The 27178-nt window shown below is 46.1% G+C and overlaps 1 protein-coding gene across 2 annotated transcripts in view; it reads right to left on the bottom strand.

The window, feature by feature from the left end:
- GALNT18 (polypeptide N-acetylgalactosaminyltransferase 18) overlaps window positions 1-26615 on the bottom strand; it is a 350781-nt gene extending 324166 nt beyond the window's left edge. The window contains exon 1 of one of the 2 annotated variants that reach the window (XM_060159658.1): window positions 25949-26615. In XM_060159658.1, coding sequence (XP_060015641.1) covers window positions 25949-26183 — 235 coding nt within the window. In that variant the 5' untranslated portion in view covers window positions 26184-26615. The remainder of the gene's footprint in view (window positions 1-25948) is intronic. The other variant, XM_060159659.1, reaches the window with a different exon arrangement.
- Window positions 26616-27178: the final 563 nt, after the last annotated feature.

Raw genomic sequence — 27178 nt, 5'->3', positions numbered from 1 at the left:
TCTGCTGCAGACTGAAGACGAAGGTTGTCTCCAGAAAAAGTACTTGTATGTTTGTTTGAGTTGTGAGCTGAACCAGCCACTTTTGTTTTTTTTCATGGAACACTGTTTCTACTTGAAAGAACAACTAACAGATCATAATTATTCAAAGTTGGAATCTAGCACTCTTCTCAAAAAGGAAAGAAGTGAGCTAGTCAATTCATGGAAAATAACTGATAGTATTTTTCCCAATGATAAAATTTAAGCTATTAAGCCGAAAGAAAAGAATAGAATTTTGGAAAACTTGCGTCCACCACCATGAGCTTGACAGCTTCCCCAAACTTAAAAGCTTCTGATGCTATCCATGGTCACATTAATAAAAGTAATTTTTGTTACTGTAAAATAAAGTATTTCAACATTTAGAAGATCTGCATAACTCAGTGAAGCTATTTCTTTCCCAAATGAACAGTGCAAAGTATTACAGAATCACGCTTGGGTAAAAGATACAAGCATAAAAGTTCAAGACAGATCACTGGATTTTAATGTAACGTGGTACAAAAAGTTTACTGATCTGGTTTCGGATTCCACATTGCAACTGGCCTCTAAAAACCTACCACTTGTCCAGTTTGGGTGTAGTATCAAAAAAGAATATCCATAATTATCTGAAAAAGCTATTAATATACTCCTCCCTTTTCCACCTACATATCCCCGTGAAGAAGAATGTTTTTCACAGACTTCAACCAAAGCAATATATTGCAATAGACCGAATGCAGAAGCAGATATGAGAATCCAGCTTTCTTTTATCAAACCAGATATTAAAGAGATTTATGAAAATATAAAACAATTCCACACTTCCCAATAAAGTATCTTTTGTTTTGGAAACTGCAGTTATTTTTAATTTAAAATAATGTTATTTATGTTGACATTTAATTGGGTTTACTATTGTCATTGGTAAATAAATCGATAAATAACTTTTGAAATTTTCTCAGTTTAAATTTCTTAATGTGGTAAACATTGGTAGATGTAACCTACATGAACAAAATCTCTTTGGGGTCCTTAATAATTTTTAAGAGCATAAAGGAATCCTATGATCAAAACATTTGAAAACACAGATTTAAACTACTGTTAGATGACAGGAAATTCTACTTGTTCAGGGTCCAGCATCCGTAAGACCCAGGCCCACCTTCCTCCGAATCCCAAACAATGAGGTCGTTTTTATTGACAAGCAGATGTCAACAGAGACTTTTTGCTTGGGCTGTAAACAGTCAGGGCGAGGTTGATAAAATAATTTGTTTCAGGGCTTCCCTGGTGGCACAGTGGTTGAGAGTCCGCCTGCCGATGCAGGGGACACGGGTTTGTGCCTCAGTCCGGGAAGATCCCACATGCCGCAGAGCAGCTGGGCCCGTGGGCCATGGCCGTTGAGATTAAAAAAAAAAAAAAAAAAATTTGTTTCAGCGTTGATATTTAGCTGGTACGTACTGGCCCCACCATATCAGTTATTAAAATACTGAAATAACTTTTTACTATTTGGTAAAAAGCCACCGTCCACCACCACCTAAGACATAGCCCCCACCCCCCACTATCCGGACCCCTCCCCCAGTACTCCAACCTCCCTCAAGAATCAGCAACTAAACAGTTACTGCCTGGCACAGCAGTGGTGGGGGGGGGTCTCCAGCACCCTGCTCTAGCACTATGGTCAGGGTCTGTTCCGATCGGACACTGCCCAATGCCACATCAGTTGTTCATACTTTTGAATATCAACCTTTCTCAGCTCCTTCCTCAAGGATGAGAAAACTTGAGGCAACTGAGACTTTAAGGGGACAGCATTCCAGAGGGATGAACACTGGCTGGAAATACCATGATGGCCAAGTCACTATGTCATGGAGACGGACCCTGTCAGCAAAGCAGGCTTGCCTCTGAAGAATGAGTTACGCACCAAATCAGCGAGAGCTGCCAAAGGTGGCTGTGGGACGCCCGCTTGTCTACAAGGCAGGAATGAGCAGTGACCATATCTATAGGAGGGAGCTCCCTGTAGCTCATCCCAGTCTTTGAATAGGAGCTCCAGACTCAGCTTTGCAGGACCACCCAGAGTCAAGCAGGGGAAATATCCTAAAGTGGGAAAAGCTGAGATTGAGGCTTAAAATCTAATGTCCTCACGAATTCTGTTTCAGAAGTTACATCCCTGTGGAGTAAAACCAGTCATCAACATCAAAGCCAACCTGTAACAAGGGAAATTCATGGGAATTTTTTTCCCTTTGACTTCCCCTGGTAGGTACTTGAAGTGAAAGGAGGGAAAGGCCACGGCTGGTGAAGGAAAGGTAGAGCCTCACCCTCACTCTAGCCCCCAACACTCCCATTCAAAGACTTCAGCAAGAAGACCTCTTCATGACCCCAAAGATTCATATTAATCCAAACTGCAGAAATCTGAGGGGAAAAGCAGGGAGAGAAGGAGAAAGAAAGCGTTCCTCTAATTCATTGGCGAATCTCCCCACTAATTAATTACAGTTCAGGTGTCTCACAAATCTACATTTTCTTTTCTAACTTCCACACCTTTATACATGCAGGTCCTTGAGGCTCCTAACCCTTTCCCCAACCTTTTGCAGTTGAAATCCAATACATCTTTCAGTGATCAGTTCAAATTCCTCTTTCTCCATGAAAACTTCCCCAAGCATATGCACACACCTGCTCAGCTAGAAGTGAGTCCCTCCTCTGCTGACCTTCCACCACACATGCTTGTCAGTATTTTCTTATGGCACTTATCACATTCTACTATGGGGACGGATTACCTCTGTCCATGTCTTCACCCCCATACTGGACTATGAACTTGTAGGCAGGGACTACATCTCACCCTTTGCATCCCTCTGGGCACCTAGCATAGAATCTGGCATTGTCTCTTGATTAAATCAATGAATGCATGGATGAAAAGATGGAAGGAAGGAACAATGGTATAATGTTATACCTTGATTCCTGTCCGGTGAGTCAGTTCTTACCTCTGCATACTGGTTATGAATTCTCTCCCTGGATTAGGCAGATGCTAGGTTCAACAATATCCCTTTTTCCTTATCATTTAATATCCTGACCAACCCCATCTTCTTCCCCCAAATCTGCTGGTTGAAGACTCAGGGATACCTTGAAGCATGAAGAGATTCATCTGGGTCATTTCTGGGCTCTGGGGAAATTTTTAGTTCTGTTTTCTCTATCCAAAGAGGAATACTGCAAACACCCTGTGCACACAGGTAAGCAGGCTCTAGATTTCAAATCCCAGCTCTGGGATTTATTGAGAGTGACTTGTGATTTGTATTTCACCACTCTCCCTTTTGATGAGAACAGATGTTATTTGTCTCTAACTCCCAGACACCTGGAACTAGGGAAATTCCCAGCGTCCACTTAATTACCATTGAACAAGGAGTGCCCATTAGAACTCTTTACCTACAGGGCATGTTTCTGCCCAAGCCTGAGGAAGCAGAATCATATAGCAGTGAGCATAGTAACTACAGTCAAACCTGGCATGGTCCTCTTTATCTTGGGGACGACTGCATGGATGGAATCCTCATGTGTGGAATCACCTTCCCAACTGAGAGCAGAAAATGAAGGAACTCTGAAGCCCTGAATTAAGGGATGAAGTGTTTGAACCTTGCTGTTTAGCCATATATCCCTCCCCTGAGGGTCCTCATAGGAGTGGGGGCAGAGGCTTGGAGGGAGAGAGGGCCTGCAGTCACTTTGCAACTTGAGTCTCCTGCTATGAACCAGTGAGGAAGTGATGCAAGAGGTGGTTTAATCCAACGTTTCTTCCAGAAAAGAAGCACATTTATGAAACCAATAGATCCTTCTTGCTTCTCTGAATACACAAGATCTGGAGCTCTAAAAAAGAGCGAGCAATGCCCTTTGCCAAAGATAGCAAATACCCACATTCCAAGAGCATCTTCACATTTAGCCAGATTGCTAAAAACGACACCCAAATATGCCCCAAAGGGAAAACACTATACCATGGCTGCCCTTTTGCTGTTCAATGAGCGTGGGAAACTGTTAGTTCCACACTTATAAGAGCTTCAACCAAGAGAGGCTTTCAGCAGTTTTTTTAAAAAGCCCTAAACAGCTGATTTGTACAAGACTCACAGCCTTGCTGAATGCTAATGACAGTTTGAGCCAGGCTGGGAAGGGTGACACAGTTTGTCCATCGTCCATCACTCCCAGCACAGCTGCTGAGTGCCACAGAAGCCAGGACCTTCAAAGGCTTGTTCCTGAGTCAGCTGCTCACAAAGATTCCCAACAACCTATTCTCAGATCCCCAGCCCAGAGTCCATGGCAGGACACAGGGAGGGCATCCATATGTTGCACAGAAGTAATGTGGCCCAGGGTTGCAGAGACCACATGGTCACCTGGAGCACCCACTGCATCCAGAGCTGCAGTACTTGATCCAGCCACTGGACTAGAATGAGAGAGAATGCAAAGAATCCAGACGTAGGGCTCCACAGACCTGGGTCCTGCTCCTGGCTCTGCCACTTGCTGCCTTTGTGACCTTATCTAGGGTGACACTCAAATAGATTACAGCCAGAACAGTAAGGTTATGTGGCAGAGAGTGCTATGCGTTCACTAAACCCATTTCCTTTTTCTCCTGGGCAACCAGCTAGACTACATTTCCCAGGTTCCCTTGTTGTTAGGGGGCACCACATGACTGAGTTCCTGCCAATAAAATATGGCAGAAACTATGTGCTCCACTTCTAATCCAGGCCCATGAAAACCTCCCATGAGGTCCTCCATGTTCTCTCTCTTCCCATGTCTGCCAGATGCATGCAGAGGGTCCAGTAGAAGGCTGCAAGTCCCGAGCCTGCATCCTTGGGTGGGTGGAAGGAAAATGGCCAGCCCACCAGGAACTTCCACATTGGTCACTGGATAAGTGAGGAATACATTTTTATTGGTTAAAGCCACTGAGGTTTGGAAGTTGGTGCTGCAGTTAACTTTCCTTACTCTAAATAAAAGAGGCACCAACGAATCAGAAGGACTCTATTATGCTGCACCAACACACCTAGTATATACCAGAGGGATATTACCACCCAACCTACTTCTGAAACCTCCATTTCCTCATTGGTGAGATAGGAATGTCATTGTCTGCTCAATAAGGTCATTATAAGGATTGACTGAGATCATGTATGTATAGCAACTAAGTACAGTACTTCACCCATGGTTGACTGAATTGCATGGACTTCACTGAGTTCCTTCTCATTTGTGGTTCTCAGGTTCCTCATTTGTACACTGAAAATTACTCCATACACTCCCTTCCTCTTTTATAGGCAAGTGACAGCCTGAATTTTCTCCTTCTCCCTTATATTTTCAACCACAGTCATCCTGTCTACAAGGAAAGCAGCCCCTCAGTAAGCACTGCTGTCATTTTTAAACAATTTTATGAAAATTGCTCCCTTCTGGGTGACTGTGAGAGTCAGAGGAGGCCAGGTGGTGATGGAAGTGCATCTTCTTTGGGGCCAGGTGGAAATGAGCCCAGCCATATAGATGGGCCCCATACTCTTCGAAGGGACCAAAATACACCAGTTACAAGGTTTCAGACCCTGAGAACACACCTATAATCCTGAAAGCCAACACCAACTGTGATTAAATGCTACAAGGACTTAAGAGTTTTGATGTAACACAGTCATCAAGGATTCAGATTCTGTTGTCAAACTACATGCAGTCAATCCCTTTCTCACAGCATGCTAACAGTGTGACCGTGGATACACTATTTAATGTTTGTGTGCCTCAATTTTATCAGAAAAGGGGGATAATAACAGTACCTATCTTGGACTGTTGCTGTGAAAATAAAGTGAGATAATTCATATAAAGCACTTGGCTCGGTACCTGGCACGTAATAAATACTCAATAAACATTAGCTACGCATGTCTGTTCAGCACACATGAGAACAAACTTTGCAAGCAGTTAAAGAGACTCCTATTTCTCTAAGCAAGAACCTAGAAACACTGTCAATTGTCTCCAGCAGACATTTTTCTATTTAATGGCTCTAAAGAGACAGAAAAGCTTTAATCAATTCCCAGAAGTAAAATGCTAAGAAATTATACGCAGTTACGAAAACAAAATAAAAAACGTTTCCCACACATTGTTCAGCAGACAAAAACATATTGACATGCTGTTCCTGCAAGGAAGTGGGATGAATTTTCTAGATAATCCTGAGCCATTCTTCTCTCCCCCTACTGTGTCTGCTCCAGGGCCAAAATGTACCTCCAGCCAAACAAGGGGCTCCCTCCCGCAAAGTTCCTACTATGGTTCCCTGGAGGAACCATGTTCCTCTATTCTTCCTTTAATGCTTTTTTTGTTCATTAAGTGAATATTTTCTTGTACAACATTTTAATTTCCTTAATAATTTTTAACTATATTTCCTGAGCTATTTTCTCAGTCGTTGATCTGGCGCTTACATTATATATTTTAATCCATCCAAGCCCATTAACTTAATTCTAGTGAAATATAGAAACTTTACTCCTATATAGCTCTAGTCCCTCCTTTCCATTTTTGTGCCTCTTCTGTGCTTATCGTCAAACATATTACATTTCCATATGTTAATAGGCCTAGCAATACAATCATATAACGTATTTTGTTTATGCAATTCCTTTTTAAATCAGTTAAGAGAAAAAGGAAGAAGAAATATGGAATTATACTGTATTTTACAATTGTCTATATAATTACATTCAGCGGCACTTTTTAGTTTTTTGAGTGAATTCAGATTACTGTCTGGTGTCATTTGCACTCAGCCTGAAGAAAATCCTTTAGTATTTCTTGCAAGGTGGATCTGATGGCAATGAATTCTCTCAGTTTTGTTTACCTGGGAATGTCTTTATTTTGCCTTCGTTTTTGTCTTTTTGTTTGTTTGTTTGTTTTGGTTTGGTTTGGTTTTTTGGCCACACGGTGCAGTATACGGGAACTCAGTTCCCCGACCAGTGATCGAACCCATGTCCCCTGCATTAGGAGCGTGGAGTCTTAACCACTGGACCACCAGGGAAGTCTCTATTTTTCCTTCAAGGATAGTTTTGCTATATATAAGATTCTTAGCCACCATTGTTTCTGATGAAAAATCACCTGTTAATCTTATTAGGGTTCTCTTATAGGTGATGAGTAGTTTTGTTCTGTTCTGTTACTGCTTTCAAGATTTTTTTCATTGTCTGTCACTAAATATGCCATTGGTGTACTTAGTGGTGTTCCACATTTCTCTGTCTCTGCTCATTTTTCTTCATTCTTTTTTTCTCTTTTCTTCAGATTTAATAATCTCTATTGATCTGTCTTCAAGTTTGCTGATACTTTCTTTTGTCAACTCAAATCTAATTGTAAATGCCTCTAGTGAAATTTTCATTTCACTTTTCATATTTTTCAAGTCCAGAATTTCTACTTTCTTCCTTTTTATAATTTTTCTCTTTATTGATATTCCCTATTGATAAGACATTGTCATCACATTTTCCTTTAATTCTTTCAGCAAAGTTTTCTTTAGTCCTTTGGATAAATTTATAATAGCTACTTTGAGGTCTGTGTCTGGTTAAGTCCAACAGCCAGGTCCCCTCAAAGATAATTTCTGTTGTCTGCTTTTTTCCTCTTTATGGCTTACATGTTCTCCTGTCTTTGATGTCTTTTAAATTTCTGTTGAATACCAGACATTTTAGATAATGTATTTTAGCCACTCTGGATACTGGTCACTACTCCTGCCCTCCCTGGCCCCAGGACTTGTTTTTGTTTACGTATTTGCTTGTTTATTTGTTTAGTGACATAAATGGACTAGTTCAGTGACATCTTTTCCCTGCACAGTGTGCAGTCTCTGATGTGATTCCTTGGAGGGTATAGCCCTGGCCCTGTGCACTCCCCCTATTCAATCCCCTGGGATGACAGTGGTTTTAGCAGGTCTTTTTTTTTTTTTTCCTATCTCTTTCACTTATCTCCCTGTTAAACTTCCGGACGGACTGCCTTATTGGTATCACACCCAGCTGTTAGCCTCCACTAACTGCTACCTGATTGCTCGATTATTTTCAACAGTACTTTGAGGCATAAATTGCTCCACAGTCTGATCCACTTAAGTTCAGGCTTCTTTGCAAGGGCAGTCTTTAAAGCTTGCTTTGACCCCCAAGAAGGTTCTTCTCAGATATCTCCTTCTCTGGTTCTATCTGTTAAATGTCTAGCTGGTGTAGCTGGCCTGCTGTCTCTCATGTTGCTATTATGATACTACTAGCATCCTCTTAAATACTCACCAATTGCTTTTAGGCTTGAGGTTTCTCCCACTTTGTTCCAAATAAAGTGGAGAGCTACAGAACTCTGTGTTCTCACAGCCCACCTCTCCCCCTAGGCAGGATCTCTGTACCACTACTCTGCAGCTAAGAGTGGGGATGGCAGTCCACTTCTCTCAGTGACATACCTGCTCTATGAGTGGGGTATCAGGTAGGGATGGCAGTCACTAGTCTTCTTGGATTGCCTCTCCTGGCATGGAAACTTCACCCCATGCGTGGGTTGGGGTGTGGACAATTAGGGTCCAGTATTCTTTTTTATTTATTTATTTATTTTTTGCGGTACGCGGGCCTCCCACTGCCGTGGCCTCTCCCGCCGCAGAGCACAGGCTCCGGATGCACAGGCCCAGCAGCCATGGCCCATGGGCCCAGCCGCTCCGCAGCACACGGGATCCTCCCGGACCGGGGCACGACCCGTGCCCCCCGCATCGGCAGGCGGACTCTCAACCACTGCGCCACCAGGGAGGCCCACACGTATGGGTTTGATTAATAAGTTAAAAATCCATTTAAAAGCATTACTGAATTTCTGATTATCCTTTGTCACGTGTGGTCTCCACTGACAGGTGGTGACCATGCCAGGTACCTGTCTAGGTTTCAGTTTCAGGACCAGCAAAGTAAGCCAGGCTTACAATTCAGGTGACCCATCGTTGAGCCCACGTTGCTAGGGAGAGGGGAGGAACAGAGTGGACAGGCAGTCTGTTTCCAGTCCTAGATACTCTGGGTAGCCTCTGGCGACATCACGCCAACGACTGGCCATACCAGAATTTGAGCCGAATCTGTCTGACTTCAAAATCCAGCACCTTGTCTGAGCTGGAAGAGGCAGGGTTGCTGCGTATCAGAAAGCCACTCCCGGGACCAGAACCCAGAGTGCCATTTCAGAGCTTCGAGAAGCTTCCTGGATTTTGCTCCTGTTTTCCCAAACTGGCAAAGACCAAGTGGCCTCCACTCTCAAGGCAAAGAGAAAGTGATAAGGAATTTGGGAAGCTTTTCCGCCCCAGGGAAGAATCAGGCTCGATGACAGTTTGGTATTAACTGGCTCAGCCATGCAGGGAGGCATAATTAGTTTCCCAGACCAGAGCTTCATTCCACCGGTCCCTCACAACCCAAGGGCTACAGAATCTGTTGGAAATGAAAAGAAAAACAAAATCATCGCTCTCCTCAGCTCACCTACTGGGCTATTGCTCACAGCCACGAGCAAAAGGTGAGGCAGCCATCTGTCTGCTGAGGTATAAAAAAGAATGGAATAGTCATTTTTAAATGACATTTTCCATTTTTCCCCTATGTCTATTATGCCCTCTTCCACCCTACTGCTTAAATGACTCTTTTCAAATCGAAAATATCAGGGAATAATAGGAAAAGAAAAATTGTAGTAATCCGTGGCTCCTGCTAACAGGCTGCTCTGTCCTGCTGGGCAGAGTCGTAGGAGAAACTTCTTCCTGCCCATGTCCTGGGTGTACAGACTGGAGAGGGTGGGAAAAGCTGTGCTGGGCCTCTGTGAAGACCTACACCCATGGGTGGGTGATTTTTCCCTAGGCAGCCCCTGGGGGACCAAGGGGTCTGGGTTGCCCGATTTCCAGTCCTGCTTCTGCCCATGATGCCCAAGGAATTTCAGCAGTGCAGGAAGGAAAAACCCTCTCCTGACTCTGGAGTTTTCCTCTGAGAGTCCTCTTCCCCCCTGCACACAGTTCCTGCCACCTCTCTCCTGAGTGTGAAACAGCAAGTCCCAACTCACCACCATCACCCTGGAGACACCCTGAGATGGCGGGATCCATTCTGAGGTTCTCACAGGCCTCAGGGCAGAGAGGAGGCCGAGTCCAGATGGGAAGCCAAAAGCCAACTTCCCCTTAGCTCCGGGTCCAGAGGAGTTCTTTATCCTTTCTTGGAAATTAAGCTATACTTTCTCCTTCCAATTGACTCTCCACGTATCCATTTAAATGACCTCAACTTTGTCCCTCCTCTTGAAACACAGACACCCTGTTCAGCTGTACCTTTTCTGGAATTATTCTCTGCTTTTGGTGCAGGCTTATTTTTTCCCTTCTGTGCCCACGAGATTGCTTTCATTTGAAAGTGACCACAAGTGACAGCTTTATTACAATAAAGACACTGAGGGTCCCCTGAAGGCTCCAGGCTTTTCTTACCAGCTGATTCCTGGGAGATCTCGGGGCAGGAAAGCACATTTGACACACACACACACACACACACACACACACACACACACACACACACACCCCACTGAACCACAGCTTCCCTCTGATTAAACCATGAAACAGCAGTGTAAGCTATGAGGGGCCAGGAGAGAAACCCCAGGAGTGCGTATTTTCCTGTCCCTGACCAAGAAGGAGGACAAAGCATGAGACAGCCTCACAGAAGTCACCCCCAAGCCTGGAGGGATGGGAACCAGCTCTTCGGGCACCTGGCTTCCCTTCCAGACCACTTTGAAGCCAGAGACCGGGATGTGAATTTTCTTACTAAGTGGTTTTAGTCAGGCCTGCTTATTTTTTCATTTAGTCACTCAACAAATTCCTAATTAACTCAACTATTGTACATGCCCTACTGGCATGTAGTTTCCAGTGAAACACTGGAAAATGGAAAAAAATAGGACCCTGCCTCCACTCGCAAGGAACTCACAGTCCAATGGGAAAGCAGGTCAATAACTCCAGTGCAGGACAGATTTCTCACCTGTAAAATGGGGCTCAGGATCTCTCAAGCTTATTTTAAGGATTAGATAATAGGAAGAGGATTAAACAGTACCAAACATCTAGTCAGTGCCTGATAAGTGTCAATGTTTTTCTCTTTTCCTCTCCTTGACACAAGATCTCTGCCCCTCCTCCATCTGCACCACTGCGTGGGTTTGAAGAGCTGGGAAGAAGCCTGCTCCCCATACTGAGACTGCATCACCAGGAGCTACCATGTGCCGCTGGACCTGAAGACAGGTCCTGCTCAACAGTGCTGTGTCCCCCGTCCTGAAGATGATCCCAGGTGGTGGGGTGCAGCCCCAAGGACCCAGACAGACCAGGCAGAGGGGACTGGGCCTCCAGCCTCACCACATCTAAAGGAATCTGCCCATCCTTTGTCCCTTTAGCACCTGGCTTCATCTGAGAATATACAACCAAGGATTACTTCCCACTGCAGAAATTTCTTCTGAGGTTGAGGGGAGTAACTGGATGCAAAGGGAAAGTTTCTGGACCTGATTCAGGACCCTTACATCCCCATCCCAGAGTCTCTAGCACGTGGGGCAGGGCCTTCAGGGTGGTCACCTAGTTGCTCTGGGCCTTGGATCTCTCGACACAAAGTTAGAAGATGAGGATGGTCTCGCTCCTTCCGGGTCTAGCGTGCTCTGATTCTCAATAAAGATCCTTCGGACGAGAGCCTTCACAGTTGACATCTGACTTGAGAACTGCCAAAGTTGGAAGGCTCAACCTTTTTTGCTAATTGATGAGGAAAGACGGAAGGACTGCATTGAGCCGCACAACACAATACTGTTTCCTAATATTGACCAGGGTGAAATAAGACATTTAATTTTTGATTTACAAAAATCAAATGCATACTTTCTGTACTTCTAAAGTAATTACAAACTCAAAAATACTTATTTATGCCTTTTTGGCTAAAAAACAACTAGCTGTTGTTGAAAAACATTCAAAATTCACAATTGTATAGTTTTAGGTATATAAAAGAATCATTTTAATTCTCTAGTTAAGGCAATTATCATCTCCCTACTCATAAGGGACCAAAATAACTCCCACTAATCAAGAAATGGTTTATTGCCCAGGAAGTTTAATAACGATTTAGTACGATTCTCTCTAGTAAAAAAGCAAAACCATCCCTCAGTTTTCTGTCACTAGTAAGGGATCTTTTTCAAAAAAGACTTTAAATAGATAAGTACTAAAAAAAAAATGTAGTGTGTACCATCCCAATATGAAACTACATCTATTTCTGAGTTGTAAAGAATGTATATTAAGATTATATCATGCAGGGCTTCCCTGGTGGCGCAGTGGTTGAGGGTCCGCCTGCCGATGCAGGGGACATGGGTTCGTGCCCCGGTGCGGGAGGATCCCACATGCCGCGGAGCGGCTGGGCCCATGAGCCATGGCCGCTGAGCCTGTGCATCTGGAGCCTGTGCTCCGCAACGGGAGAGGCCGCGACAGTGAGAGGCCCGTGTACCGCAAAAAAAAAAAAAAAAAAAAAAAAATTATATCATGCAACAAAATGCACATTTTGTAGGGGGGAAAGAAAGAAAAGATTAAATTGAATCTTCCTGACAACTGGCTTAAATCACACCTTCCTGCCTGCAATTGAAATTATAAGTCACATTGCTTTGTGTTAAATCAAATTCACCCCAGCAGGAAGACAGGCTGCTGCAGCTCCAGTTCTACTGGGAGGTGGGTGGAGATGGAGGAAAACATTTCTCTCCTCTAGGAGGCTCTTCTTCCACCAGGGATTTGGGGAAATGAGACTCTCTGGCCAGGTAACTGGACACCTTGCGTAACTCTCCCACCAGCCAAGGTTTCTACAAATAGTGCATTCCTGACATCGTCCCCTGCCCACTGCAATGCCAAGTGGGTTTTACAAAACAAGTATTTCTCTATAAATGCGTGCAGGTCCCCAGGCCAGCAGGCTTAGAATTTCAGAGCAATAGTCAAATCAAACTGAGACACTCCAGATGTCTCAGCCGAGAAGCTGTCACCAGCGTGAGGCTGGGCTTCCCTCTAACCTCACTTCTGACCATCTCAGGCTCGTCTTAACGGGAGAAGTCCTTACATACACACCCTGTCTAAATGAACTGAAACAGGGTTCAAGGCTGACAGTCTAGGTGTTACAACCAGAAAATATATTCCTGACCGTATTTTCTATGCCAGCTCCAAGAGGGAAATGTGGTGGGAAAGAAGGAAAGAGGGAAAGCAGGAAGACTGAAGAAAAGAACGTGTTCCCCGCCCCCATGCCCACCATGTGATAGGCAGGGTGAGGTGCTGTCCTGTACCTCATTTAATCAGCACCTCATTTAATTTAATTTCACCTCATATAATCAGCACAACAATTCTACAGGGTTTAAGGGGCAGTCGTCCTCATTTCTGTGGTTAGGGAAACTGAGCACAGGGAAGTGAAGAGACTTGCCCAAGGTCACCCAACCTGTAAACGGCAGCACTGATTCCAACCACCCCACGTTTTTTTTCGTACTTCGCCATGCTCAACAAGACTCAGGTCTCCCACTTGCAGGCAACTGTTGGTTTTACTTACTGCCTGAACATGCTCTCACCTAATCTTCCCTACTCCACTCCTCTAAATCCTCCTCATTCTTCAAAGATGTGTCATAAGTCCCAGTTCCTCGGTGAAGTCTGTTCTACCGGCGCACTCTTCCAGAATTCAACATTAACCCTCATAACATTAGTTAGTTTGCGAAAGATCCTCAACTGTTTCTCGCGCTGTCTTCCTAGCCTGATGATGAGCTTTTCAAAGCAAAGGACTCTGTCCTACATATTTTGTCATTTCCTGACACAGCTGACACAGTGTCAAGCCCACAAGAGGTGCTTGGAAGCAGCCACAGAACAGCCTGGATTGGTGCCTTTAAAAGCTGGGCTCCTCTGCTCATCCCTTCCAGGGGCTCCCCTTTTCTCCCAGAGCATTTCTCCCACAGTGGCCCCCAAGGCCTGTACAACCTGCTCCCCACCTGGCCCCTCTCTGGCCTCATCCCCCACCCCTTTCTCCCACAGTCACTCTGCCCTGGCCACACTGTTCCCAATACACATACACCAGGTACATTCCTGCCTCAGGGCCTCTGCACTGGTCCTTTCCTCCACGTGCAACTCTTCCCCTAGACAGCGCTCACACCTAATTTTCTTCAAGTCTTTCCTTATCAGAGAGCACCTGACTACCTCATTTAATTGCAAATCTTTCATGTTTTTGTCTTTGTTCCACTGACATACCCCCAGCACTTACCAGGTACTCAGTAAATGCTAATTGGATGAAGGAAGGGAAGAATCTGAGCATGTGACCAACAGAAGGTAGGAGTACCTCCCAAGTCACTGTCAAACTCCAAGCCACGAGAGAGGGGAACAGGAACTTGAAAGCAGGTCTGCAGTTTCTCCAAACCATCCCAAGCCTCCACCCCAGGCCCCAGTAAACAATGCCAGACTTGGGATCCATCTCCAACATCTGCCCACAGAACTAGCGGCCCAACAGTATATACACTTGAGCCCAGATAGTCCACTTTCTCGATTAAATGGGAATTCCTGGCACACCTGGACATGTCTGCTGTTTCCTCTGTGTGCACCTCTCCCCCCTATGGCCCCCAACTCAACCGCATGCCCTGAGCCTGGAAGACCCCCCCAGTGAAGCTTTGTTCTGAATGAGCGGAGGAGGTGGTCTTGTTCACACTAAGTCTTCTGGAAACTGATACTGCTGGCTGCGAAAAGCCAGGCCTGGAGCCTCTCTCAGCCTTCCACAGCACTCCGCCCTATCAGCTCCTGGCACGAGCGACCTCCTGCATCTCCAGGGAAGGACACTGACAAAACAGTCGCTTGGTAACCCACCTCAGGGCCCTGCTACTCTCATGAATCCTTCTTCCAGTCTCAGCTACAACCTTTCTGCTAAGAGAAAGGGATGATCCTGTTTTCTCTTAATTAGCATCACTGGAGCAGGAAAAACAAGAGGGTCCCTAGCCCCTCACTAAGGGGCTTGAGAAAGGTAACTTACTAACTGTATCATGTTAATTACAGTCACTGAGACTTGATTCCCTCATCTGTAAAATGGGGGTAATGACATCATCCCCCAGGGTTGCTTACAAAGTTAAAATGAAGTATCACATGTAAAGTATTTAGCACATAATAGGTGCTCAACAAATATTAATTCTCTTTCCCTTCCAGTCTCTCCTCCAGATAAGTTCAGCCCTATTTCTACAACCCTTCCTCCCTCGTTCTTTTTCCTAAGTTTTGAATCATTGATAAAATTCTCTTTCATCATTTTCCACTGGATTCCCCTTCTAATATAAATCCTCAGCTTCTAATAAGTTTTTTTTTAAAGCCTGGCCCAATTATAGACTTGGAGAGTCTACGTCATAATTCCTGCATGTTATACTTTCCTCCATATACTCTTTTAGAAAACAAAGCAAATCAGAGGATCAGTTTATTATTAAACTGAGATTTAGAAATGGAAGAAACTAAAATGTTAAAAGACTCTTCTGCAAGCCCCGTGAACTTAGAGGCAGGTCTAAAGCCTCACCCACACCCCTCCCATTCCTCCGTGGCTCCTTCTCTTGCATCAGAGAAATATGATGATGACTAATTAGACAAAGTCTGTCATACTCGTCGAGATCCTCTGAGGCAGGAACCACATAAACACAAGCATCATAACTCCAGTAAAGAGAAACCAGAAAACCCCTCTGCTCTGGGACCCTACCCATCCGGAGCTAAATAAATCTGAAACAGAAGATCAAAAAGGATCTTCCACATGGATAACAGAAAATGTCACCAGCATAAAAAGGAAGAGAGATTAGTTCAATAAAGGAATACAGTCACATCTGTGGGTCTCAAGTAAGATTTTTGCTTACTTTTAACTTCCCAGCATATAACTCACAAGGTTATTAATGCGGACTCCTACTGTTTTGGGCAAATAAACAGCTGCTGATGCTTTGTGCCCAAACCACTTTATTAGAGCTTTCCTTTACAGCAATTGTTTTTTTCCTTTCCAAATCCTGAGAGGCTCAGACAGCTGAAAAAAACAGGGAGGACTAAGGCAGAACGAATAACAAGGAGGCAGCCTGTGTGGGCAGGGAAAACAGGGCAGGGGCTGCTGGGACCCTCACCGTCCTCTTTACGACTCTTGGACAAAGTCACCGTTCAAGAGCAGAGAACAGAAGACACAGATGTGGTGCAATCAGAAGGGCTGTTTTTGCCACGATGCCAGGAGTTACCCTTAAACAGAATTTACCAATGTGAGAAGATGAGGATGACCAACCATCCAGGTTTGCCCAGGGTTGAGGGGCCTCCTTGGACCCAAGAATTTCAGTTTTAAAAGAGTGAAAGTCCTGAGCAAACAGGACAAGTTGGTCACCCCAGGAGCCACATGACTGTGCCAGTGTGCGGGAAAGCACTCAGCACTGGGCCTGGCGTATTGTAAGTGCCCGAAAGTCACGTGTGGAATCTGAATGAGCTCTGGCCTGCAGCTCACACGGTCTGCTTTTCCTACGAGGCCAAGTTCCCGGGGGGGGCACAATCATCCAAGAGAAAGAGCTTTCCAGAGCCTCCTTGCCGGTACCTCACTGCCCCTTCCAAACAAGGCCTTCTCCCTCTGGCACCCCAACCCCAAGGTTCCTCACTTACACAAGGACAGACCCAGCCGCCTGCCTGGATCCCTGTTCCATCAGTCTCCCGCTTGAACACAAATCGTTGATAAAATGATCTCCCAGCCCCTTCTCTGTGAGATTGTCATCTTCTTTTCACTTCTGGGGAGAGCACAGATGCTGAAGACAGTTTCCCTTCTTAGCTCAATCACCTATCAGCTTTGTGACCTGGGGCAAACTAAGTCGCTACCTCTCAGTGTTCTCACCTCTAAAACTCTCCCTCACCATGCGGTGAAGATAAAAAGCAATCATGCATGGACCGCACCTAGCCCAGTCCCTGACACACAAGAATAGTTCTCTTCCTCCGTTCCTTCTGATACAATCCAGCTTCAATTCAATTACATACCTGTTGCTCTTAAAATAAATCAAGGGTTTGGCTAAGATTCTCATTTGGCATTTCTGTAGCTTTAAATCTCTCCTTAGCTTTCTAACTCCTATAATCATTGGCCCAAGCAATTTTGTACTGTTCTCCTAAGTCCTCATATGCCACTAGCATGACACTTACAAGCGCAAGTTTCAAACCCTGTCCTGCCCAGGTCCCTGAATTGCCTTCCCTCTCCTCCAGGATCTCAGCTGCCTTTCACTTTAAGTCCCCAGGGGCCACAGATGGGTGTGCAAGTCAGACCAGTGAAGCTAAACAAGGTACCAGAGCTTAAGATGTGCTCCACTTAAGGTGCTCCACTCAGAATCTTAAACTCTGGACACTGGTGGAATGAACCCATTCATGCCAAAGAGTTAGCCTAAGCCTCCTCTTCAGGCATCATTTTCCATTGTTCTCATCTGTCCTGAGGAGATGGGTGCTGATGCCACTTCTCTGGATCTCTCCAAACACCATTTTTGTCTTATAAAGGACAGTGAGAACAAACATAGCCCAACAAGGTATGTCTGCCAGCTCCAGTACCATTTTAGCAATGCCATCATACAGGAAGTCTGTCACTATCTCACTGGGGCTGGACACTTAAGGCTTTCCACTGGCATCGTTAAGGGCAGCTTCATCTCCCCAAAGCAAACCTTCACAAAACTGAAACTGAATGTTGGGCAGTGAAAGAGAACTACATCTTAGAAATGCATACCCACTGACTGGGAGGGTCTGTCCTAGCAACATATTTTAATCTATAATTGTGTAGCCAGAAAAAACTACCAAAGCATTAGTGTTCATATAATCAGGAATCCTCTTGCTTAAAGCTCCAGTTGGCTGCATTCAGCTGGGTCCATAAAGAGTACATAGACCCACACAGAAGATTCCAGAACAGCAGCTGTTCCCAGTTGCTGTCACAACATATTGGATGTTGGAACATTTGTGCGGTAATTTGTTATTAACAATAATTTAAGCACCAAAGCGTATGAATGATTAAGGTTAACTATAAATTGAAGGAATTTCAAGGTTATCAGATTCTCTTGCATATTAATATGCTTTTTTAAGTGGGAGAAAAAGGGATGGCGTGCGAATGAACACAACATGTTAGGACACGCATCATCCTGGCCCTGCCCTGGGGCGTGTGCCCTGCATGTGAAGGCATGTGTGTGAGGAGGGGGGAAATATTGAAAATGCCCGTGCTCAAGCATTGCATTGTGGAATGGCACTAACTCTGACCCCGAAGGCAATGTGAGATTTGATAAGATGACAACTGTAGGCACAATGGAATAATCAAATCTCTGCAGAATTCAAGACGCTCCAGCCCTAGGGAGACTTTCAAGGCCAGCATAAAAAGTGCAACCCACCATTCATAGAATCTAGACCATCAACCAGCAGACCTAACCCACTCTGCCCCTTGCTTTCTACCACAGTGCCCGTCCCACATTTAGAGACTTCTGCCCCTCCAACTTCATGCATAATCCTCTCTCTCCCAAAATTCCACCTTGGTGCCTCCTGACTACATTCATCACTCATATTCAGCTTGGTGTTTCCCCAAAGGACTTTCTGTGCAATATCACCTCCATCTGGACTGCCCTCCTACATGCTTCTCACAGGGCAGCCTATCTGTCCTAGTCTCCAGAATTGAACCCAAGCAACGAAAAATAAAGAGACCCCCAAGCCCCAAATCAAAGCAGTAGCCCATTCAGCTTTCCAAGTTAAGTCAGAAATCCTATAGGATGGTAATGAAGATGTTCCAGTAACCCTGTATGTGTCTCTGGATCCCATGAGCATCTTTGCAAAAACACAGACCAGCCAAACCCAAGTAACTGAAGCTGAACTTCAAGGCCCTCACAAACCAGAAAACCAGACTGTGGCTCTCCGGCATTTCATTCTGAATTCTCCTTGAGATTCTATATCAACCTACTTATCAAGGGCAAATAACAATTTATGTCAAGTGAGTGGGAAAGGATGTGGAATTCATTTATTTTACAGCCTACACACTTCTGGATAAAAATGAAAATTCTTTGGCCACGCGAGAAAGTTGTATTCTTTGGCAAGGCTTTTCTATTCCATGTAGATGTGGTCCTGGGCTATTAATAAAGATAATTGGGCTCAATCTCTAAATTTCGCTATTGAACTCTCTCAAAATATCAATCTCTGTTACTAATATAATTTTACATGCCACAGTTCATTCTGAAGGACAAACAGGTTTACTCTTTAAATGACACCCTTTCCTCAAATAATCTCCAAGCATTTAGCAAACATGATATCCTCTTCTTTACAACCCTGCCAAGTCAGGAATCAGATGAGAAGGACACCAGCCAATTCTTAGTGACATCCAAAAGCCATAGGGGACAGAAAAAAAAAAAATCTCCCAACATCCAGGCCTTGGATATTTTCTGATTTTTAGGAACCATATATGCGTTTGTACTCTTGGTGAGGCAACCTACTGTCACTGGCCTGATGTACATTAATATGCACATAACATGCCTAATAAAATTTTAGGAAATAAAAGCAGTTAATAATCCATTTCTCCCATTGTTGGAATGATCTTGACGAAATGAAGTAAGAAATGGATTTAGAAATTAGTCATATAATGTAATACACTATTAATCATGGTATTCAGAAGGGTAAATAGATGTTACAAGAACACCACCCAGGAATTCAATTTCCTTTTAGATTTGTTTACTCTCTTGAATTCTTTATGCTACCATCATCCCTCACAAAAATCTAACACTCTGATGTTTCCTTTCTCCCAAAAAAATGATTTGCAACCCTTTCTTTAAAAAGAAAGCATAGCCCTTTTAAAAATGAAATATTTTACAGAATTCCAAATATAAGACAGATGAAACAGGAACAACATTGGTTGCATGGAGGGGAGAGAATGGGTACCGGCGGGGTCCAAGAGACCTCACTTGACCCTTCTATTTCTTTTTTTATTTTTTAATTTATTTATTTTATTTATTTATTTATTTTTGGCTGCGTTGGGTCTTCGTTGCTGCGCGTGGGCTTTCTCTAGTTGCGGCTAGCAGGGGCTACTCTTTGTTGCGGTGCACGGGCTTCTCATTGTGGTGGCTTCTCTTGTTGCGGAGCACAGGCTCCAGGTGCACAGGCTTCAGTACTTGTGGCACGCGAGCTCAGTAGTTGTGGCTCGCGGGCTCTAGAGCGCAGGCTCAGTAGTTGTGGTGCACAGACTTAGTTGCTCCGCGGCATGTGGGATCTTCCCGGACCAGGGCTCGAACCTGTGTCCCCTGCATCGGCAGGTTGATTCTTAACCACTGTGCTACCAGGAAAGCCCAACCCTTTTATTTCTTAAGTCCCAGGACAAACCTTCCAGAAGCTTGGGGCTCCTGGGACAGAGTTTGAAAATCACTACCCTAAGGTATATGTGTAAAGCAAAAATTATGTATATAAAATAGAACACAGGCATAATATATATTTCATTAATTAATTAATGATATCTGGAAATAAAACATATATAAAACACACAAATCGCAAACACTGATATCCCAAGAGGAAAAACTGGCAAAGGACACCAATACGAGGTTAAAACAAATATAGGGCTGGGGGGAAGATACTAAGTTCTACAGTAATCAAAGAAGTACAAAGCAAAAGAATAGAACATTTGACAGTGGTTACATCTGCCCAGAAAAAGTTGAAGGACAGCACCCAATGCTGGCCAGCCTCCGTGAAACAGGTACAATAATACATTGTTATTGGCTGTATAGAAAGACTTTCCTCTTGAAAAACAATCTTTCACAAAAATGTTCATATTCTTTGAATCAGCAGTAATCCCACTTCTGGAAATACATCATTAAAATCGTTCAGAAGAAGAACACGGTGAAGTGAAGATGTTTATTTCTGCGTTAATTATAATAGAAAAGCAAATGTTAAGTAACAGGCAAGTGGTTAAATCGATAATGGTATATTGATGGTGCAATGTTATGCAGTCACTAAAAATACAGTAAAATTTCTCTTTAAATATCCTCCACTTAATCGCCTCTCCAGATGAAGCATGCTTTCATTCTCTCCATGAAAAACAAAACAAAACCAGGATGCCTGTGTCCCTCTGTGTCAGCTTCTCTCTCCCACCCCATTCACATCTCCTGCTAACAACTGAGTAATACTCCTACCAAGAGTCCACTGGGTTTGTTTCCAAATGTGTTTAGACTCTTGGTACTTATCATTGTAACAGCATAATTTAATTACATATTATATAAACCAATGGAATATCATTGCTAAAAAGATGAGAGTTGTTACTAAGAAAATTAATTTAAAGCCTTGGAAAGACTTATAAAGTCAGTCGCATAACTAGCAGTCAAATTACTCGTGAACAAAATCACTGCAAAAGACCAGACAAAAGTCATAAAAATTTAGTCTACTACACTGCTTCGTAAGCACCTTCAAGTTCTCAGTGAATGTTAAAGAAAACAGAACTAGAAGTAAGACTTTGTAAACAGCACCTTATGGGAGTGGTTCATTCAAGGAAGATGATCAGAAAGGCAATGGGCAGACCCAGCCCAAAGACAAAAGCCTTGGCCTTACATCAAAAGGCTGACAAATAAATGCATATTTTGAATAATATTAAAACAAAATATTTAATGTATGTACGTAATATTTTATTTTATTCTCCTCTTTAACCAGTTTCTCAATAAACTAACTTAAATCCCAACTGTGTTGAATAAGAGGGATTCTATCGTCCTTTAAAAACGAGTTCACTACAACAGGGGCCCGGAGTGCCTTGATTCACCACTGTATCCAATTTCACCTCCCCAGTGTGTTGCCTGGCACATACCAGGTCTCCAATAAATAAGGATTAAATTGATAAACTATGTAGCAAATATGGAAAAACTGCTTCTAACAAAAAGCAAACTGAGGAAAGCAGAATATTAAATTACATGTCAACCACGACTACACCTTCGTTTTTAAATACGGAGGCAGATGGACAACACTAGAAGGCAATGCTCAAAATACAAAACAGTTGTTTTAGGTTAGAATGAATTAGAGGCAATTTTATACATGTTAAAATATTTTCTTCAATATTGGCACATTCTTTTACAGATTCAAAGAGATACTCATCAAAAAAAAGAGGGGCTTCCCTGGTGGCGCAGTGGTTGAGAATCTGCCTGCCAATGCCGGGGACACGGGTTCGAGCCCTGGTCTGGGAAGATCCCACACGCGGCGGAGCAACTAGGCCCGTGAGCCACAACAACTGAGCCTGCGCGTCTGGAGCTTGTGCTCCGCAACAAGAGAGGCCGCGACGGTGAGAGGCCCGCGCACCGCGATGAAGAGTGGCCCCCGCTCACCGCAACTAGAGAAAGCCCACTCACAGAAACGAAGACCCAACACAGCCAAAAATAAATAAATAAATAAATAAATAAAATTAAAAAAAAAAGACGTTGTTTTGGTTTCTACTGGACTTCCACAATAAGAAGTGAATCCACATTTCCATTTCTTAAGCTCTGCAACACTTCAGCCTCCTTCGGCACTTTCTACTTAACCCACTGCACCACCTGCAGCAATCCCACCTTTCTCCTCCTAAGACCACACGTGTACTAACACTTATTTTGTGTTTCCAGTCTATCAGGATGCTCTTTTAAATCTGGAGTTATCCACCCTCTCATTTACCATCTATCTGGTTAAAAAAAAAAAAGATCAAAACTGCAATTTCCATTCCCAAGAGATACCCAAACACCATCTAATTGAATCATTCAATCAGAAAACAAATTAAAATGAACTACCACTGCAACCCCCAAGAGGAAAATAAACTTTTCAGTCATGACCGGAATGTAGCTCTAGGGTGACGCTCCAGAGCCTCTTCTAATTGCAAGTCCTATGGAGCATCCAGCAGAACATTCTGTGACATTTGCAGCTTCTGAGACAACTTTCCTTCCAAAGCAAAGAGGAGCCTGTGCGAGGCTCCAAAGCAAAACAGTCATTTGAGAATGGAAATGCTTTTATTATTGACTAACCGGTGTGCACTGGGGACCCTCACTGTGTACCCATTCATTCATCCACTCGTCCATCCAACACGTACTCTCTGAGGAATGTGCCAGGAACTGTCCTGGGTGTTCCACGAACGCTTTTTAAGTGAATGTAACCTCTGCCTTTTGGCATGAAACAAAACAAAACCCAGAGATTCCTGAGTTTAACTATGGAAGAGTCTCCAAGTGGAAAGGCTAGGACTCCATCATCCCTCAGCCACCCTCTGAAGTCTCTAAGTCTGACACCCACTCCCACCGTCAAATGACTCCAGGAGAGCACTGCCGCCCCTGGGACCCTCTGGCCCTCTTAAGAGACAGTATAGTATGTGGTTAAGAACACAGATCCTGAAGCAGCATTAGCTGGGTTTAAATCCCTGCACTTTAGGCAAATCATATAACCTCTCCGTCTGTAAAACGGAGCTAATATACCTACCTCGTGGGGTGAGAAGGATTAAATAATTCGTTATACGTAAAGCACTTAAAATAATGCAGCTGCTATATAATTTTTAGCTACTATTATCATCCCTATTCCCCCTCAGCTCAGCAGAGTAAACCGGATGGCTCCAAATGCTCTACTAACTAGAGGAAACTTGACAGTGGAATACACACAATCAGCCCGTATCATCAAGGACGAGCCTTTGATCTATTCCTTTCCCACCCTCTGCCTTCAGAGAGCTGCACTTGGCCAGTCCCAAACACAGTAGGCCCCTTACTTAAGGAGGTAAATCCCTAAATTTAAATTCCCCAAATACTAGCTCAGGGATGGCTCCAGCACCACCAGGGGAGCTGTCCCTAGTCATGGCTACGCCATCATGGCACAACCAGCCAAGCACCCTCTGCCCTCCCCCTGCTTCACGGCTAGTCTTTCCCAAATCATTGACCCTTCCCCAAGCCGCTAGGGGTTGTGGCTTCTGCCTTCCCGCCTGAGAATCTGGTCATTTCTGAGTATCTACGGGACTCACAACACAGTCATTGCACACACACAAGAGAACTGGAGCCACACATGTTTTAAGAATCCTGCTTCCTCTTATTTTCCCATCTCTCTCAATCTTTTCAGGTATATATTTGAAAGTTCCGAACAAGGCACAGCTATAAGATTTCTTGGGAGCAAAAGCACAAGGCCTCCTTTCAACTTCCACATTGCACTCATTTTCATGTACAGCCTTATAAATCATGTGACACGGTCCACATTCTACATGATAGGGGGGCACTCTGGGATGAGCTCATGGGTTAATAATGTCTCCTCACTGCTTCCCAAAGTAGTACCTTGCTCACCTCCTCCCTGACCAGATCAGAAAGCACAAGAGAATCATTTTCCAGGAACATAAACACACACACACACACACACACACACACACACAGAATCTGTGAATGAAAATCTCTTAAAATCTGTGGGCAAACTGGAAATGTCAAAGTAAGGTATGGCCTGTGTCTCCCTGGGAACATTCTGAATCACCCTGGAGCAAACACTGTACTTCTATTGCTGACTAATTGTCAACCTGGACCCATGGGATGGAAAAGGACAAGAAACACAGCAACAGGCACCATCAGATAGATAAATTGGTCTGCCACGCAAGCCCAGTGGCAGGCTGAGAGGCAGAGGCAGGTATGAAGGAGAGCTGTGAACGGTGTCCTTTTCTGGGGAAGTGTCAGCCATGAACTTGACTTGAAGTCGTCAGTCAGGAAGCACCATGGATACGTATACCTCTCCTGCACTCACCTGAACCTCCCCCTGGGAAGGAACTATTCTGTACACGTGGGGAAACAAGCCAAATGTAGAGAGAGCAGCTGTCCCCACGACGGCAGGGGCAGCAGATGCAAGGGTTGGATCCTGACACCCATGTGTCAACAAAAGAGAGTGCTCCTGGGGGAGAAATATTCAACCAGATGACGGAGCCAAGGTCTGCCGAGTGCTGAAACCAGAGCCTAGCAGGCCTGCCAGGTTTACAGGTGAACTAGGCTCAGCTGGCCCTGCCCTGCCCTTAAAAAGCGGACATGCCTGATAGAAAACAGGTGGAGCAGAGGCGAAGAAACGAGAAATGTGAACGTGAGACACGGGCATGTGTGTGCACACACGGCCGGCAGGGCCCAGAACTCTCTATCCGCTGCCTCTGACAGCTCATCGAACAGGGTCGCCTGGGAAGAGCGCTCCGTACCCCATCCTCCCCTTGGTCCCAGCCCTGGCCTCGAGCGCAGTCACCCGGTTCAGCCTTAGACTCTAGACCTACCCCGCGCGGGTCTGTCTGCTCTGCCCCAGCCGCTCCCTGGGCCTGAAAGTGGAGCTACCGGAGGGAATGGCCTTCACGGCAGCCCGGGGCGGGTTCTCGCGGTCCTGGCCGGAGGCACCACCGCAGTGAAGAGAGCTCCAAGCTCCCATGCTTTTTCCCCGCGCCAACACCTGCTCCTGGAGAGGGTCTTGGACCCGCGGGTAATGGTGGGAGTGGGGACCGCTAAGGTTCAGACAGCCCTCCTAGCCACAGAGTCCCCTGCACTTCCAACAGCCTACAGGCCGCTCACGGCGTGGCTGGAGCTGCGCAGTCTTCCTAGCTCCGGCTCGTCCCGCAGCCTGTGGGTCCTAAATGGCAACGGCTGGGGCCGCTCGGGCATCTCGCCGTAGGCCCTACAGCGGCCAGATGAGCTCGATTGCCCGCGCGCGCTCCCTTGTACACCCACCAACAGTCACACGTACGCACACCTTGAACTGGACCTGTGTTCAGCCCCTCGAGCAACCAGCCGGTAGCCACACGCACACTGGGACTCGTGCGCAGCGCGCCACCACGCCGCCAGCGAGCTGCACACACCCGCTCGTGGAGCCCCGCGCACACACGTGTGCCCTGGAGAAGCGCGCAGGGCCGCAGACACTGAGGGTCCCGCTCTCAGGCAAGAGCGTACACGAAGCCCCCCAAGCGTCTGCGGACTCAGAGCCCCGCAGTCGCTCGAGAGATGCCTACCAGCCCCAGCGCACCCCGCACCGCTCTGGGCACTCCCTGGCCCCGTGGGCGGCCCAAGTTTCCCGGGGCGTCCGTACCTTGGATATGCTGCTTGATGACATTCTCCAGATGGTCCAGCCGTTCAATAATCTTCAAGGTGTCCCCTTTGTCTTCCTCCAGCTTCTTGTCGGGTGCCGGCTCCTGTCCCCGCACATACACGCTGGCGATGTAGTTGGTGACCCAACCCACGTAGAGCAGACAAATGATGTTGGTCATGCCGCTCAGGATCACGCAAGTGGACACCAAAGTTTTGGTCTTTCTGGTGCACACCATTCTGGGCTCCCTCCTCCATATAGAGCTCCCGGGGGCCCCTCCTCTTTGCGCACCCCGGACTCCCCTGTACTGTGCTCACACCCCCTAGCACGCCTCCGGCTGCCGGGCGCCCGAGCACCTAAGTCCCGACGTTCTCCAAAGCCCGGACCGCTGGCGGTGGAGCCGCGGTGCCCAAGTTTGGAGCTCCCGCCGCTGGTCGCCCGGAGAGAGAGCTTGACAAAGGAAATGAGGTGGATTTTTTCTTCCAAATTAAAAATCTCCGAGCCCTTCTCGGAGCAGTCGCGGGTGGTCTGCAGCCGCGCGCCCTGATACGCACGTCTGGGAAACTTTGCCTCAGCCTGTGTCCGCGGCCGCGCCGCTTCCCATCGCCGGGCGCCGACTGCCTTGGCGGTCCGACCGCCCCGCGCTGCTAGAAGGATAGCGGCGGCGGCAGCGGCGGCACGGAGAGCCGCGGACACAGCGGCCCGGCCCCCTCCGAGCGACAAGCGCCGCCACCAATCGCGCTCCGGCTCGGGAGAGGGGCCGGGGCTGGGCGGTCGCAGACCAACTGGGAGGGCGCGGGGGGCGGAGTCCGGCCCCCCGGCCCCACCTGCTGGCCGCCCTTGGCCCCCGCCCTCCAGGGACGCTCCACAGCCTCCGCCCGCGCCCGCGCAGGCTGCCCTGGACCAGAGGCTCCCGGGGAGGGCGCGCCGCCAGTCCCAGCCTTAGGTCGGCAGATTCCACCTCTAGGGGGATTCCACCTCTTGCTCTTGCGCAGGAACCTCCAGTCTTCCGGAGGCCGCTCGGTTCAGCGCTCCTCACTCCACCCGGCCGCGGGGCTTCTCGCGCTGATCCCACCGGCCGGCTCCTCGGCCCTTTTTCTGGTTGCCAGGACGCAGAGAGGCCAGGGAAGCGTGGGCCGGATCGCCTGTCCTGTCTTGCCCTTGATCAGGCCCCGTGGGCGTCCACTTCTTCTTTGGCCTCACTTCGACCTCCACCCTGTCAGCCGGCTTCCT

Source organism: Lagenorhynchus albirostris, chromosome 9 (genome assembly GCF_949774975.1).
Source record: "Lagenorhynchus albirostris chromosome 9, mLagAlb1.1, whole genome shotgun sequence".
Lineage (NCBI taxonomy): Eukaryota > Metazoa > Chordata > Mammalia > Artiodactyla > Delphinidae > Lagenorhynchus > Lagenorhynchus albirostris.
This window is presented reverse-complemented; position numbering and strand designations above follow the sequence as displayed.